Raw genomic sequence first — 15,662 nt, forward strand, 5'->3', positions numbered from 1 at the left:
AGATCATTATTCACGTCGGCAGTAATGACACCCGGTTACGCCAATCGGAGGTCACTAAAATTAATATTGACTCGGTGTGTAACTTTGCTAAAACGATGTCGGACTCTGTAGTTTTCTCTGGGCCCCTCCCCAATCAGACCAGGAGCGACATGTTTAGCCGCATGTTCTCCTTGAATCGCTGGCTGTCTGAGTGGTGTCCAAAAAATGACGTGGGCTTCATAGATAATTGGCAAAGTTTCTGGGGAAAACCTGGTCTTGTTAGGAGAGACGGCATCCATCCCACTTTGGATGGAGCAGCTCTCATTTCTAGAAATCTGGCCAAATTTATTAACCCTCCTAAAAACTGACTACCCAGGGTTGAGACCAGGAAGCAGAGTTGCAGTCTTACACGCCTCTCTGCAGCTTCTCTCCTCCTGCCATCCCCCCAAAACCCCATCCCCATAGAGTCGGTGCCTGCTCCCAGACCACCAAAAACCAAAGCTAAAATCAGCAAAAAGCTATTTAAGCATAAAAATTCAAAAACAATAAATAATACAGCTTCATCAACTGCACCAAAAAATAAAACAATTAAATGTGGATTATTAAACATTAGGTCTCTCTCTTCCAAGTCCCTATTAGTAAATGATTTAATAATTGATCAACGTATTGATTTATTCTGCCTTACAGAAACCTGGTTACAGCAGGATGAATATGTTAGTTTAAATGAATCAACACCCCTGAGTCACAGTAACTGTCAGAATGCTCGAAGCACAGGTCGAGGAGGAGGATTAGCTGCAATCTTCAATTCCAGTTTATTAATTAATCAAAGACCCAGACAAAGTTTTCATTCTTTTGAAAGCCTGACTCTTAGTCTTGTCCATCCTAATTGGGAAAATCAAAAACCTGTTTTATTTGTTATTATCTATCGCCCACCTGGTCCCTACTCAGAGTTTCTGTCTGATTTCTCAGACTTTTTATCTGATTTAGTGCTCAGTTCAGATAAAATAATTATAGTGGGTGATTTTAACATCCATGTAGATGCTGAGAATGACAGCCTCAACACTGCATTTAATCTATTGTTAGATTCAATTGGCTTCTCTCAAAATGTAAAGGAGCCCACCCACCACTTTAATCATACTCTGGATCTTGTCCTGACATATGGCATAGAAACTGAAGACTTAACAGTATTCCCTGAAAGCCCCCTCCTGTCTGATCATTTCTTAGTAACATTTACATTTACTTTAATGGATTACACAGCAGCGGGGAATAAGTTTTATTACAGTAGAAGTCTTTCTGAAAGTGCTGTAACTAAGTTTAAGGATCTAATTCCTTCATTGTTATGCTCTTCAGTGCCATGTGCCAACACAGTGCAGAGCAGCTACCTAAACTCTGCTCCCAGTGAGGTCGATTATCTCGTCAATAATTTTACATCCTCACTGCGTATAACTTTGGATACTGTGGCTCCTCTGAAAAGGAAAGCTTCAAATCAGAAGTGCCTGACTCCGTGGTATAATTCACAAACGCACAGCTTAAAGCAGATAACCCGAAAGCTGGAGAGGGAATGGCGTCTCACTAAATTAGAAGATGCTCATTTAGCCTGGAAAAAAAGTTTGTTGCTCTATAAAAAAGCCCTCCGTAAAGCTAGGACATCTTACTATTCATCATTAATTGAAGAAAATAAGAACAACCCCAGGTTTCTTTTCAGCACTGTAGCCAGGCTGACAAAGAGTCAGAGCTCTGTAGAGCCGAGTATTCCTTTCACGTTAACTAGTAGTGACTTCATGGATTTCTTTACAAATAAAATTTTAGACATTAGAGAAAAAATTATTCATAACCATCTCAAAGATTATTCTTCATGTTCGGCTGCTTTCAGCACTGCTGGTATTTGTTTAGACTCTTTTGCTCCAGTTGATCTTTCAGAGTTAACTTCAATAGTTACTTCCTCCAAACCAGCAACATGTTTGTTAGATCCCATTCCTACTAGACTGTTCAAAGAAGTCTTTCCAATTATTGATGCTTCAATCTTAAAAATGATCAATCAGTCTTTATTAGTTGGCTATGTACCACAGACCTTCAAGGTGGCTGTAATTAAACCTCTGCTTAAAAAGCCATCACTTGACCCAGCTGTCTTAGCTAATTATAGGCCAATCTCCAACCTTCCTTTTCTCTCAAAGATTCTTGAAAGAGTAGTTGTAAAACAGCTAACTGATCATCTGCAGAGGAACGGTTTATTTGAAGAGTTTCAGTCAGGTTTCAGAATTCATCACAGTACAGAAACAGCATTAGTGAAGGTTACAAATGATCTTCTTAGAGCCTCTGACAGTGGACTCATCTCTGTTCTTGTCCTGTTGGACCTCAGTGCAGCTTTTGATACTGTTGACCATAACATTCTATTACAGAGATTAGAGCATACTATAGGTATTAAAGGTACTGCACTGCAGTGGTTTGAATCATATTTATCTCATAGACTCCAATTTGTTCATGTAAATGGGGAGTCTTCTTCACACACTAAGGTTAATTATGGAGTTCCACAGGGTTCTGTGCTAGGACCAATTTTATTTACATTATACATGCTTCCCTTAGGCAGTATTATTAGAAAGCACTGCATCAATTTTCATTGTTATGCAGATGATACTCAGCTTTACCTATCAATGAAGCCAGATGACACACATCAATTAGTTAAACTGCAGGAATGTCTTAAAGACATTAAGGCCTGGATGACCTCTAATTTCCTGCTTCTAAATTCAGATAAAACTGAAATTCTTGTTCTCGGCCCCACAAATCTTAGAAACATGGTGTCTAACCAGATACTTACTATGGATGGCATTACTTTGGCCTCCAGTAACACTGTGAGAAATCTTGGAGTCATTTTTGACCAGGATATGTCCTTCAATGCACATATTAAACAAATATGTAGGACCGCTTTTTTGCATTTGCGCAATATTTCTAAAATTAGAAACATCCTTTCTCAGAGTGATGCTGAAAAGCTCATTCATGCATTTATTACTTCTAGGCTGGATTATTGTAATTCATTATTATCAGGCTGTCCTAAAAGCTTCCTGAAAAGCCTTCAGCTGATCCAAAATGCTGCAGCTAGAGTCCTGACAGGGACTAGAAAGAGAGAGCATATTTCTCCCATATTGGCTTCTCTTCATTGGCTCCCTGTTAAATCTAGAATAGAATTTAAAATTCTTCTCCTCACATACAAGGTCTTGAATAATCAGGCACCATCTTATCTCAAAGACCTCATAGTACCATATCACCCCAACAGAGCACTTCGCTCTCAGACTGCTGGCTTACTTGTGGTTCCTCGGATACTTAAGAGTAGAATGGGAGGCAGAGCCTTCAGCTTTCAGGCGCCTCTTCTGTGGAACCAGCTTCCAGCTTGGATTCGGGAGACAGACACCCTCTCTATTTTTAAGATTAGGCTTAAAACTTTCCTTTATGATAAAGCTTATAGTTAGGGCTGGATCAGGTGACCCTGAACCATCCCTTAGTTATGCTGCTATAGGCCTAGTCTGCTGGGGGGTTCACATAATGCACTGTTTCTCATTCACCTTATTTACGTTGTTTATACTCCACTCTGCATTTAATCATTAATTGATATTAATCTCTGGCTCTCTTCCACAGCATGTCTTTCTCTCCCCTCAGCCCAACCGGTCGTGGCAGATGACTGCCCCTCCCTGAGCCTGGTTCTGCTGGAGGTTTCTTCCTGTTAAAAGGGAGTTTTTCCTTTCCACTGTCGCCAAGTGCTTGCTCATAGGGGGTCGTTTTGACTGTTGGGTTTTTTCTGTATTATTGTAGGGTCTTTACCCACAATACAAAGCGCCTTGAGGCGACAGTTTGTTGTGATTTGGCGCTATATAAATAAAATTGAATTGAATTGAATTGAATTGAATTGAATTGAATTGAAAGTTATGGCTTGTGTCTGAAATGACATTGAACATCTTTATCTTCATTTACAGATGTAAAAAAAAAAGGTCTAAATACACCAGCCAATCATTAAAATGTAATATAAAAAGGGTACAGTCAAGATCAACATAGCCATTAAGTGCCACACTATGTATGCATTTTAAGACCTTACACCCTACTAAAATGACAGCATTACTATAGGTAAGACATGTGCTTCAAAAAAGACATAAAAGCCTAAAATATCTACAGATATTTTGCCTTCTTTATGGATAGCTGCATTGGCCTTACATGTCAAAAACCACAATACCTGCAAACAAATAGGATGTTTATCAGGAGGGGAAAATCTGAAGAAAAAAAATGCCACATTTGGGGGAATTTATTTTTGCTCCCTGGATTTGATATAAATTACTGCATATGAGAATTGTTAGTGGACTTGGTATCCTACAGGCATCCCCGAGGGAAACGGCATAAATTGTGAGGAAAGAAGATGAGCTCTGTCATCACGTCCATGACTATTATAGGAATATTAAGGTGATTTTTCGTTAGGCATCTGCGCTCTGCAACCCAGGAACCGTCCATCAGTGTGATTTACAGCCCTGTCTCTGTATGTGTGTGTATGCATGTGTGTGGTCCCGGTGTGTGAGTGATGCCAGCGGTGCTGACAGTCGATATGTCTCTCGCTCAAGTGCAGAACAGCGCAGGCTGCCGGCTCCTTCCAGCACCACGGACAGCGCCACTAGCAAGAAGCCGGTGGGTCAAACTGGAAGCAACTTTACTTGGAGGAGGAAGGGGGGCAACATCCATTCTCTGTGTTCTCGTTAAGAGACGAATTAACCATTTTCTGCTTTAAAATAACTCCTAGCGCATCAACAACTGTAATGCGACCCGGGCTGTAACAGCTCTTGGAGCCTAAAAGGTGGGCTAAGTGAATTTAGGGGAGTGCTCTGCACGCATGACATCATCTCCCAGAAAAAAACACACACACACACACACACACACACACACACACACACACACACACACACACACACACACACACACACACACACACACACACACGGTATTCAGGATTAACTGCTTGCACCTCCAATCGAAATAAAACCTGGCGCTGTTAATTTCATCTTAGGGACCTACAATCAAAATTTTCAATCGACATTATGCGTCGTAAACCACGCTGGGGCCAGATCTGTCGATCATTCAACACACACGGGCTACATCTGCACCGCTGTGCGTGTGTTTAACGAGAGGAAAATAAGGGCTACTGCTCTCGGGCCTTCATGGGTGCAACGTGCATTGAACTATTACTGGCCTCGTGTTCTGATGTATTCATGATATATCGTTTTATTCTAACGCCCTAGGCCTGTGAGATCGATAATGTTTAAGATTCACGCGGGTGTGCGCGTGCCTGCGCGCGTCTGTGACAGCAAGCACATGGCGGCCGTTTCTAGTACAACACACTGACACACATCGGAGGCTCGACGGGGCAATAATCAGCCTGTGATTCGGGTCTCTGACGCGTCCTTGGTCTGCCCTGCGTTCATTCATCTTGTGCAGGCTCGATAGAAATCTGATGCACATCCATTACACGACCGGTAATCATATCTACGGGGTCATAAATGAGGGCGCGCGAGAGAGAAAAGATGGAGAGAAAACTGTACGTCGATAGGCTACTTACCGGGGTTTTATCTTGCTGGCTCGGGACTCCATTGCTGTCTGATGATGCTAATGGTTTCATAATGAAAAAATGTTCACCGGGCTAAAATCTAACATCCCGGACCTACTCTATGCTACAGCATAAACCCTCATTTTCATCCAAAGCCGCCTGCCCTTTCCCCTCCCTCAGCTGCTCCGTCTCCCTGGAAGGAGGCGGCGGCTTGTCAGTTTTGGGAGTATCCGCTGTTCCCTGGCCTGATTTGACTCTCCAAACCGACACCACCTTCTGCGTTTATTCCAGCCACCCCGCTGCTTCCAACAGAAATATCTTTAAACCACCGAGGAGGAGGGGGAGGAGAAAAAAAAAATCCTTTTATCCAAGCGAAGAAAAACAGCCAGCTTCGTCTCTCCGCGCACTTGACAATCACATCTCCAGCCGGAGAACAGCGGCGCGCCGATAAGAAAGCAGAAAACAGGGGGGAAAAGATGAGAAAAATGGCTGACAACACTTTCACTCACGTTTGCTCCCTCCGCCTTCCTTCCCTCTCTATCTGCTTCTCCCTCCCTCTCGCGAAAGTAAAGCGACACACGCACGCACGCACGCCTTTGTGCACCATTAGATTATTTGAAGACCGAGACGCCTGCAGCCTCCGCCGAGGTACTGTACGTTTAACCCAGCGGTTTGTTTGTAACGGGAGCAGGGGGGATGTGTGTATGTGTGTCAGTGGTGGTGGAGGAGGGGGAGGGAGGTGGTGGCGGTGGTGAAGGAGGAGGGGGTGGGGGGGTAAGGACCTCCTCCCTGCCCGAGAGTGAGAGCAGCCACTATGGCTGTGCTCATCTGGAGGGCTTGCAACATGCCAGCTCTGATAGAGAGACAGAAAGAAGGGTGGATGATGAAAGTGCGGAAGAGGGATGAAAATCAATGTCAAAGGGAGGGAATAGGTGATGCATAGTTGAGAGGTGGGAGGAAGGAGAAAAGTCAACAAGGCAGATAGTTGGTTGGTGAAGAAGAGCACAGTGGAATAATGCCATTATCCCTCACTTCAGCACAAGACCATGGCTGGAGCTGGTTGGCATGGAAACGGAAAGGAAAGCCATTTCCTGGGCGGGGAGACAGCAGCACTTCCTCCTGAGAGAGTGAGTAAAAGATGGAACGAGAGAAAGAGTAGCATTGCTTCTCCAGAGAGGAGTAAGCGTTCACAGGGGGCTCGCTGCAGAAATACAGACTGGCAGCAATGATGTCACACTGTCACTCAGCTGGAATAGCCATGGCAACTGGGTGAGCACGAGCCCCCCGCACCCACCCACTCATCTACCCATCCAGCCCGCTACACACCCTCTAGGGCCTTCAGTTGCTGTGGCGACGGAGGCAGCAAGACATGCTGAAATGGAGGAGGGAGGGGGGAGAGAGAGCATAAAACAGAAAAGTGGCAATAGACTTCCACTTCACCTTCACTCAGCTGTACTAAAGCGAGCAGCAGCATCACCAATCAAACAAACACTACACTTTTCTTTCTGAGTGTGTGTTATGTGTGTGTGTCTTTTTAGGTGGGAGGCCATGCCTCTGGAGATTCTGGATATTGGATAAATAGAAGGTTCTATATATAAAGGTCTCCTGACAGACAGAGATATGAGGAGGACTACACAATGACAGAAGCTACACCACAGGGAACAATGAGGATTTAGACAGCAAACCAAAGCAACAAACAACAGGCCAGCCTGCTACTCACCACCAAACAAGCAGAAATTCAGTTCAGAAACAACACAAAATATTAAAAGCAGAGCTGCCTTTGTTTACACATTATACTTAACAGTAGATAAAACCAAAAATCACCAAGAGAATCTCAAACAGTATACGTTTATCTTGTTTTTTTCCCCTTTTGCTCATTTTGCTGTCACACCATATTCCCGCACTATTGCGTGTCCGACTCATTTTATCATCGCTGTGTGTTTCTCGTCATTTTTGCAAAATAGAAAAAAGGAAAAAAGTGCGACACATGAATTAGTTCCCTTTCGGGCAACTGCATGAATCTGCAACTCTACTGTAAAACAAGGAGAGCTTAACCAGCAACAATGCATCACTTAGTTATACAACATGAAACAAAAGTTATTATTAATAAATTCCTTTTTAGGCACGTGAAGTTAAAAAAGGGCAAAAAAAAAAAAAAAAAAAGTGGTATATTTGGTTCTGGATTGCTTATTGGACAAAACACAAACAATCTGGAGGCATGACGTGGAAGATGTGATGGGCAGTATGTTGGGTATTTCATAGCATCACAGATGAATCAGAAATGAAATAGTGCTTTGCTGCAGCTCTAGATTGTTTACATCCATAAGCAGGAGTCACAACATGATTTCAGAGCCTCATACTTTATGGTGCAAGCAACCATATGACAATACCAATACCATGCAATATAAAACTTATTTTCTGATAAAGACTAATGAATATTTGAAAACAAAAAAATAACTAATGCAATAAAAAAAAAAAAACCTCTGACACATTTATTTTTTCCTGTATGCAAACAGCTGATGCTGGAGCCTTTTAGTAAAGAGTCTGGCTGCTCTGCTTCAGACAATGCCTAGAAAGCATCGTACTACGCGCTGGTTTTGGAGCTGCTCCAGTCAAAGCAATGGGGATGTGAGTGGGAGGTGGTGAGGGGGAGGGAAGCTGGAGACCCAGTATGACATCACCTCTCTTGCCCCGAGCCATGATGTAATGTATCAAAACAACAAAAAAAAAGCTCAGGTGCTTGGCTGTGCAGCCCAGTCATTAATGTCTCTAACAATTGCCGACGGGGGGAGGACCGGGGCATCATTACATCACCTCGGCAACGTGGTTGCGTCTGGGGAATATCAGACCTCCTGCCCAGCCCCCCTCGTTTCGAGCTTTCTAGGAACACACAAGCCAATTAATCATTTTTTTACTTACTAATCACAAGCTCAGTGTAAAGGGAAAGAGGCAGGTGAGCATTGATCTTAGGAGATTGTCAGAGTGATGTGAAAAATGCCACTTGAGAACAACAATAAATGCACTTGTACTCAAATGCAGTGTGTGTTAAATGCACGAGGTGGGTGAGGGGCCTCATGTGCCATTTGTAAACAGTGTGTGAACCCAGTCAGGCTGCAACTGTTCCATGAATTTATAGGGAAAAGCTATGCGATGGTGTTTTGCCTGCTGATGTGTGGCATTAGGGCAATAAAAACCTCATTACACTGCTGGATCACACACCCATACACACAGGCAAGTATTTCCATGGTGGTAACAGCAAAAGCCACTCGCAACCTAAGTGTTTTGCTGGTACCAGCAGAGCAGGGTGAGATTTTTCAACACTACACTAACATTTAAGAAAAAGACAGCGAGAGAAAATGCCTTTCCTTGCCAATCACAGACAAAAATCGAAGTAGAGAAAAAATACAAAACATTGTCATAGCAGATGACCGAGGAATGAAGGTTTTTCACAGACATTTCTGTCCACTCAGCTGATCTCACAGTAAATCACTGTTTCGGGAGAGTGGCCCGTCCTCTCAAACAAGTTGAGAGGAAAAAAAAAAAAAAGAACTTTATTAACCTGATTTATTGGCACACAGTGAATTGAAGGTTGTCGCCACAGACCAACAACCTTCTTCAAAGCACACAAGCTACAGGACTGATATAAAGGTTGCCACATGGGTAACAGTATTTTTATGCTATCAGAACAATAAATAAGATTGGTGTTATTAATTTTTCTTTTAAACCCAACAATGCAGGAGTCCTTCAGGACACCTCCTGGTGCACTCTGGTATTTTAAATCCTCCTGAAAATGTAGATCTCTAAAACAGGCTGAAAATATCCGCTAAAGAGTGACAAGTAATATCCAAAAACATGGCGTGTTGGTTTTCAGCAAATGGCACTCAAACTATGAGCAAACACTGCATTTGATAAGGTCCATTTTTAGATTACTATATGTGTGATGCATTACCCTTTGAAGAATAACAAGGCTCTAGAAAAATATGGCACACCAGGCATCTTTTACAGAGATTATACGTATTAATGGGAATGATTCATATATTCAGTATTATGTCCTTCTCTATTATATCCCATAGGATCAAGCAGCCACAGACACCTTCTACATCAGCACATCGTGAAAGACACACGGTGGCCATTAGAGGATCAAACTCAACATACTTTGATTTATTGATCTGTCTCTAACCTTGTTCAGTGAATCTGTTTGTAAGCCAACAGAAGCCCACGTGTAGAGAGAACACAGTGCATTAATCCTTGATGCTGGTCCCATTACGATGGCTCTAAATAACTTTGTTAGAACGCGAAAGATGATCTAATAAACAGACTCCATTTTCAAATCTGCTACAGCCTGAGGGATCATTTCATTTTTCAAGCTGTTGTCACCTGCACGCTGCTCTGAAAATAATTTGACAGAAACGCAGGCAGCCAGGCACGTCTAAAAGATTACACTTGTAGGATCACAGGGGCATAACATCTGTTGTGCCCGTGCACCTGCTACAAGGCGCATAAATAAGAAAAGTGAATGAAAAGACATGCTTTCAGAGAATAAGCAACAGAGTGAGATAGTTTCCGAGTGAGTGACAGGTTGATCAGTGACTAGACATTTCCGGATCAAGTTAACGACTGTAGAAGGTTACGAACTGGAAGTCTTTAACAGTGAATGCTGTAGGAGCGAGCCGAATGATGTGGTCTTCCAACTGGCATGTGTCGGCTCTCTTATCCGGTGAAAGGCAAAGGGACTCTTTAACCACAGAAGTTCAAATGTGCCTGCAAAGCCGAAGGCACTTAAGAATAATTCATGGACACTGTCAGCTAGTTGTCAGTGAAATCCTAAATGGAGCATACAATACTATTAAGAGCAGGTGAAGTCAAGATGGTATCTTGTTACAATGCAATGTTCAGCTGGATGATGCAATCAGATGGTTGAATGGATTGGGTGGCATTCATGTGCATATTACTTTGACAGCCTTTGCTGCAGACCAAGCTCACACCCTAATGGCAAAGACATCAGGATTTTCCCTCCCCTAGAGGGCCAACGGATTCAAGCACCCCACAGAAACTGCTCAGAAATGGCAAAGACTGAGGTGTTGGCCCATCAGACTGGCCGACACTGACATCAATAGGGCCGTGCTTTTAGCATGGCTGAAAACAGTCCTAGCTAGACCTCCTGCAAGCCTTAGCAGACAATACAAATCATATTTGTGCAGGTAACTTCATTGTGAAAATGTTTTTAACAATCTCAATCTGTTGAGTTAGAGGGAAGAGTGCAGAGCGGTTAGTTAATTTTACCTTAATGTGACATTTGGCAGAATTTAAAACAGGCTTCATAGTTTAAATTCTTAGAAAGTGAGTGGAGCAAGGTACAAATTGATCTTTGGTCAAGTATTAATTGTTCATAAGGTATTTAATGTGCTTTTTCTATTATCTTTTACAGCTCAACACTTCATTCCCTTGTACAAATTTATGTAAGATGATATTACCTTAAGCAAGTTCTATTCCTCAATTTTATTCTGGGACCATGGTTCACATCAGTATTGACTCAGTGTTTCTGACATTTAGATATAATTTTATGAGGAGGTTTAATAAAAGTCTCCTTTAATGCCCGTATGCAGGACTGTGATTTCAAATGGAGCCACAATGAGAGGGAACTTTCATCATGTTCTCCCTGTCGTTCTCAGGTTTGGGATGCATATAGGGAAATTTGGGAAGTGAGATAGTTTTAACCCTTTTTTTTTTTTATTTACCCAGTCACTGGAGTTAACAAATCTAACATTTGTTTCCAATTGTTTGGAGAGATTTTGATCAGATTCAAGTGATAAACAGCACAAAAGCACAGAATGCTCACCGTGCAGCCTCATTACCATCAAAATAAATGTCATCCGTCAAACCTTTTGAAAATACTCAAATTTCAAAAAGGTCTTTGAATGTCAAAACTGACATGCAAAGCACATCAAATGTCACTAAACATGTTCTAGCACACTGGTTTAGAAATGAGCCACAGCCAGTAAACGAGTAGCTCATCTTGCTTGCATGCACGAGGCAGCGTTTCAGCAGCATTATCAAGTCTGAACTCTCCCCAAAAATATCTGCTCTATTTCCATCAAAGCATAATGTTTGATATTTGGCTATTAATAACTACAAACACTGATTGTGGCTCTGTAGTCCATGCTGGGAAAAGAGAGGCGTGGGTGTTCATTTCAAAGAAACAAAGAAAACTTTAGCTGCAGCTGCAAATGAAAATGCATATTCATTATATCAGAAACACTACAGAAAATAAAGGGATGGTGATTTCTTTCAGCACTGACCATGTGCCACAATCAAGCCACTGTTAGCAATTTTAATGATTTTAAAATATGCAAAAGCTCCAAGGCTGAAACAGTGTGCTGATTGATCAGCTGATCAGAGCATAAACTGGAAACTGTCTTTTAGGATTTATTATTTGTTAGTGTTCTGAGTTTTATTGTGATGTGAGTACACCATCTTTGAGATTAAATATTATGACTGGCCTTTATATTTTATGTCCCAAAGGTTTAATTAATTAATAACTAAAGTAACATAATTAACTCTGAGTCAAAGTAGGAAAAGATGAAGGGATGCCAGAGATAAGGAAGTGTACAATGAACTGTTTCTGTCTTCCTCGGTGTCGTTTCTACACGTCGTCTATTCAACGCCGAGGCTTTTGTATCTCTGCACAGCTGAAGCGGAGCAGGTTGTCACAAAGGAGAGCTCTAAAAATAGGAGCTCGGCTTTTCTGCAGCCGAGAGTGGCAGGTTTTGTTCTCTCTGCATTTATCAGCAGGTCTGACTGCTCAACACTTTGAGCCACGATCTTTTCAACCTCTTCCTCATAATCCATTTCTCCTCAGACACCGCAGGGGCCCGTGATGAAATGCCGAGATACGATATACACACACACACACACCTCACCTATTGGTAATGGTATGTTTATATGCTTACCAAGAGCAGTCCATGCAGCGCAAAGGGCAGATAGGTCTTAAAATGCCTATTTTATGCTTTTCAGTGCCATCATAATCGAGCTATCCCAGCAGCAGAGGCCAGGCCCACCAGAGCCACACCCACACAGCAGGAATAATAACAATCCAAAGAGCCTTAAGACAGTCAATACCATTATCATCAGATCAACTGGGAGGTACAGTGTCTGGGATACTGTGTACTTCTGTCAGCTAAATTCTTACCAATAGCACAATTTACAGGCCATTAAGTTATACCAGGGTGAAGTTTATCAGTTCTCTCTCATCACTGATGATGTGATGAGCTTCATTCCCAAATAAGCTATATTCTCAGATCAAAAACGGGATACTATGGAAAGGAGCAGAAGGCGGGGAATTTTTTTTTTTTTTAATCAGGACTATTCAGGAGGATTCAACTCATGTTGATGTTGTGGTAATAGAATTTGAGTGTGTGGCGCAGACTTCCATCTTTATCAGCCTTCGAGACAGCAAATGGAAGGTAGTTATTGAGGAAATCTACTAGTACGTATAAATACGAGGAATGGCGAAGAGACGCAGATAAAACCACCAAGAGACGCACAAACAGAGACATCTAGAACACACAGACAGCAGAAGAGAAACACACACACTAGAAAACAACACACAACACTGTTAATAGATACGGTACCTGGGGTTTATTGCATTCCTGGAAGCCGGGTTAAGGAGAGAGCCGTGAAAAGAAGGAGAGAAGATCAAAGTTATCAAACATGTCACTTGCCAGTCGAGAGCGAAATAGCAGGTAAAAGCTCCACGGATATGTATAAATCAACCGTTTCCAAGTTTCTATTGTTCTTTGTTTCTTGACAGTTTTCCAATATGATTAAATTCTATTATAACAAGAGTTCCCATGTTAAGGCAGACAACGTCAACCAAAGCATATTTGCACTGAAAAAAAGATGATATTTATCTACTAGCAAAATCTTTTTCATCGTTCCAGAACTCAGCAAATTAATTCATCTCCAAGGTGAAAATACAACTTTGTGTTCTTAGACAAGGACAGTTATAGGGAACACACATACACTTGGATCGTTATGCTGCCTCGCACACACATGACTGCAAGACTACTGAACAGATCACTTCCAACTTCTGTGCCTTCTCCTCACCACTGCAGGACAGTTTTGACCTCTAAGCAAACAATAAGACACTAATTAAAAAGCTGCTGCACGTCTTTAAAACCAAAACCGACTTGAAAAGCTTTGGTATTATTATTATTATTATTACCTTAAATACATGAGACCATGGGGGAGAAAAACCACCAACTCATTCCTGGTTTCAAATTATATACCACACTTCACACTACGTCTTAATCTGCCCTCTGTGTCAGTCTGGAGGAAAACATCCAACAGCTGTTTTTCTAACCAATTCTGGATGTGTTATTTAAATTTCTTTACCTCTGGGACTTTGAGCAGCACCGGGGAGCCTAGACAGCTCCAGTAGAAACCGTTTTTAAAAGAAAATACACATTTGGTAACCATGAATCACTTTGTACAGCTGCTTATCTGCAAAGCTAGCTTAGCACATACAGGAATAGCACCACATTTATTTTTTAAATACAATATACTCATTCACGTTCTCACACAGAGTTAGGGGAGGCTGATACCACACTGATGTTTGTTCAGTGAATATCAAGCTCCAGCTGATTAGCTGGATTAGAACAGCTTTAGTATAAAGACCGGAAACAAGGATAAGAAGTAACCTGGTGCAATAAAGCTACACATTGTGGTTCACACACTTGGGTTACTGTAAGGATTAAACAACAAGATGTGATGAAATAATGACTGAGCTTTAATAGTGCTGGTAGGAGGATTTGTTACATTTGAACAGTGCTAGAAGTTTCACCTGTTTCCAGTGTTTACGCTAAAGCGCTGGTGGTGTCCAACTTAATAAATACTGTACAGATGTGAGGTCTCAATTCTTAGCATGAAAGCAAATGAGAGCATTTGTACATTTTTTATTATATTCATTAAAAAAAAATAAAATCACCAAAGTCACTAAAATACTAAAAACACTTAAAGCTCATGTGAAACGAAACCACTTCGGCTTACACAAGGATTCTTTAGGACAGGTTAGTGGAAAACTCATTCTACAGACTGATTGAATCTGGAAATATTTAAAGCAAATGTCAAAATTTCACATTCCACAATATTCCAAGTAAAAATGCTAAGCTGGATAACAAATTATTTCATCATAACTTGCAGTGTTTGACATATTTTCCTTTTATTTTTATTAAAATAGGCGATTAGGGCGCCGGGGTGGCTCAGGGGTTGAGCAGGCGACCATATGCCTATACAGCATGGCGGTGCGGGAGGCGCGGGTGCGAGTCCCGGCCTGTCGCTATTTCCCCACGTGTCTTCCCCTGTGTCTCTCCCCCCGATTTCCTGTCACTCTCCACTGTTAGTAAAGCCGCTGTGGCCAATAAACTAAATAGGTGATACAAAACACAACCTTCATTCACAACTTTTGTAAACATCAGTATTGGAATTGCAAAAGAACCGTGATGGCATTGAACTGAAGTGTGGCATATTTAAAAAACAAAAAAAAAAAAACAACTGCAAAATAATTAATTTAAATGTTAAGATGGGAAAACTTGTTTTCTGTAGTGTAAACAATACTAAGACACATCACATCAACAAAGTTTACAATTTTTAATGTTTTTTAAATACCTGTCAGCCACAGACAGCACTGTTGATATACACTGCTCAAAAAAATTAAAGGAACTCTGGCATTAATTAAGTTAACAACAGGTGCACTAGCGGGGCATGACCCCCCCAAAACAGGAAGGACTTCACAGGTGGAAACCACTCACATTTTTCCCCTCTTCATCTGTTTTTGCATAGTTTTGCATTAGGCTAGGGTCAGTGTCACTACCAGTAGCATGAGGACATACCTGGACCCTATAGAGATCGCATAAGTAGTCCAACTCCTTCAGGATGGCACATCAATACATACCATTGCCAGAAGGGTTGCTGTGTCTCCTGGCACAGTCTCAAAAGCATGGCAGAGATTCCAGGAGACAGGCAGTTACTCTAGGAGAGCTGGACAGGGCCGTAGAAGGTTCTTAACCCATCATCAGGACTGGTATCTGCTCCTTTGTGCAAGGAGGAA

At 41.8% G+C, this 15,662-nt stretch overlaps 1 protein-coding gene across 1 annotated transcript in view; it reads right to left on the reverse strand.

Moving 5' to 3' along the window:
- rapgef2b (Rap guanine nucleotide exchange factor 2b) overlaps positions 1-15,662 on the reverse strand; it is a 119,593-nt gene that overhangs the window by 33,289 nt on the left and 70,642 nt on the right. Inside the window, exon 7 of the mRNA XM_030738750.1 lies at positions 13,186-13,203. Within this exon, the coding sequence (XP_030594610.1) occupies positions 13,186-13,203 (18 nt within the window). The remainder of the gene's footprint in view (positions 1-13,185; positions 13,204-15,662) is intronic.

Source organism: Archocentrus centrarchus, chromosome 10 (assembly GCF_007364275.1).
Source record: "Archocentrus centrarchus isolate MPI-CPG fArcCen1 chromosome 10, fArcCen1, whole genome shotgun sequence".
NCBI classification, from domain to species: Eukaryota; Metazoa; Chordata; class Actinopteri; order Cichliformes; family Cichlidae; genus Archocentrus; species Archocentrus centrarchus.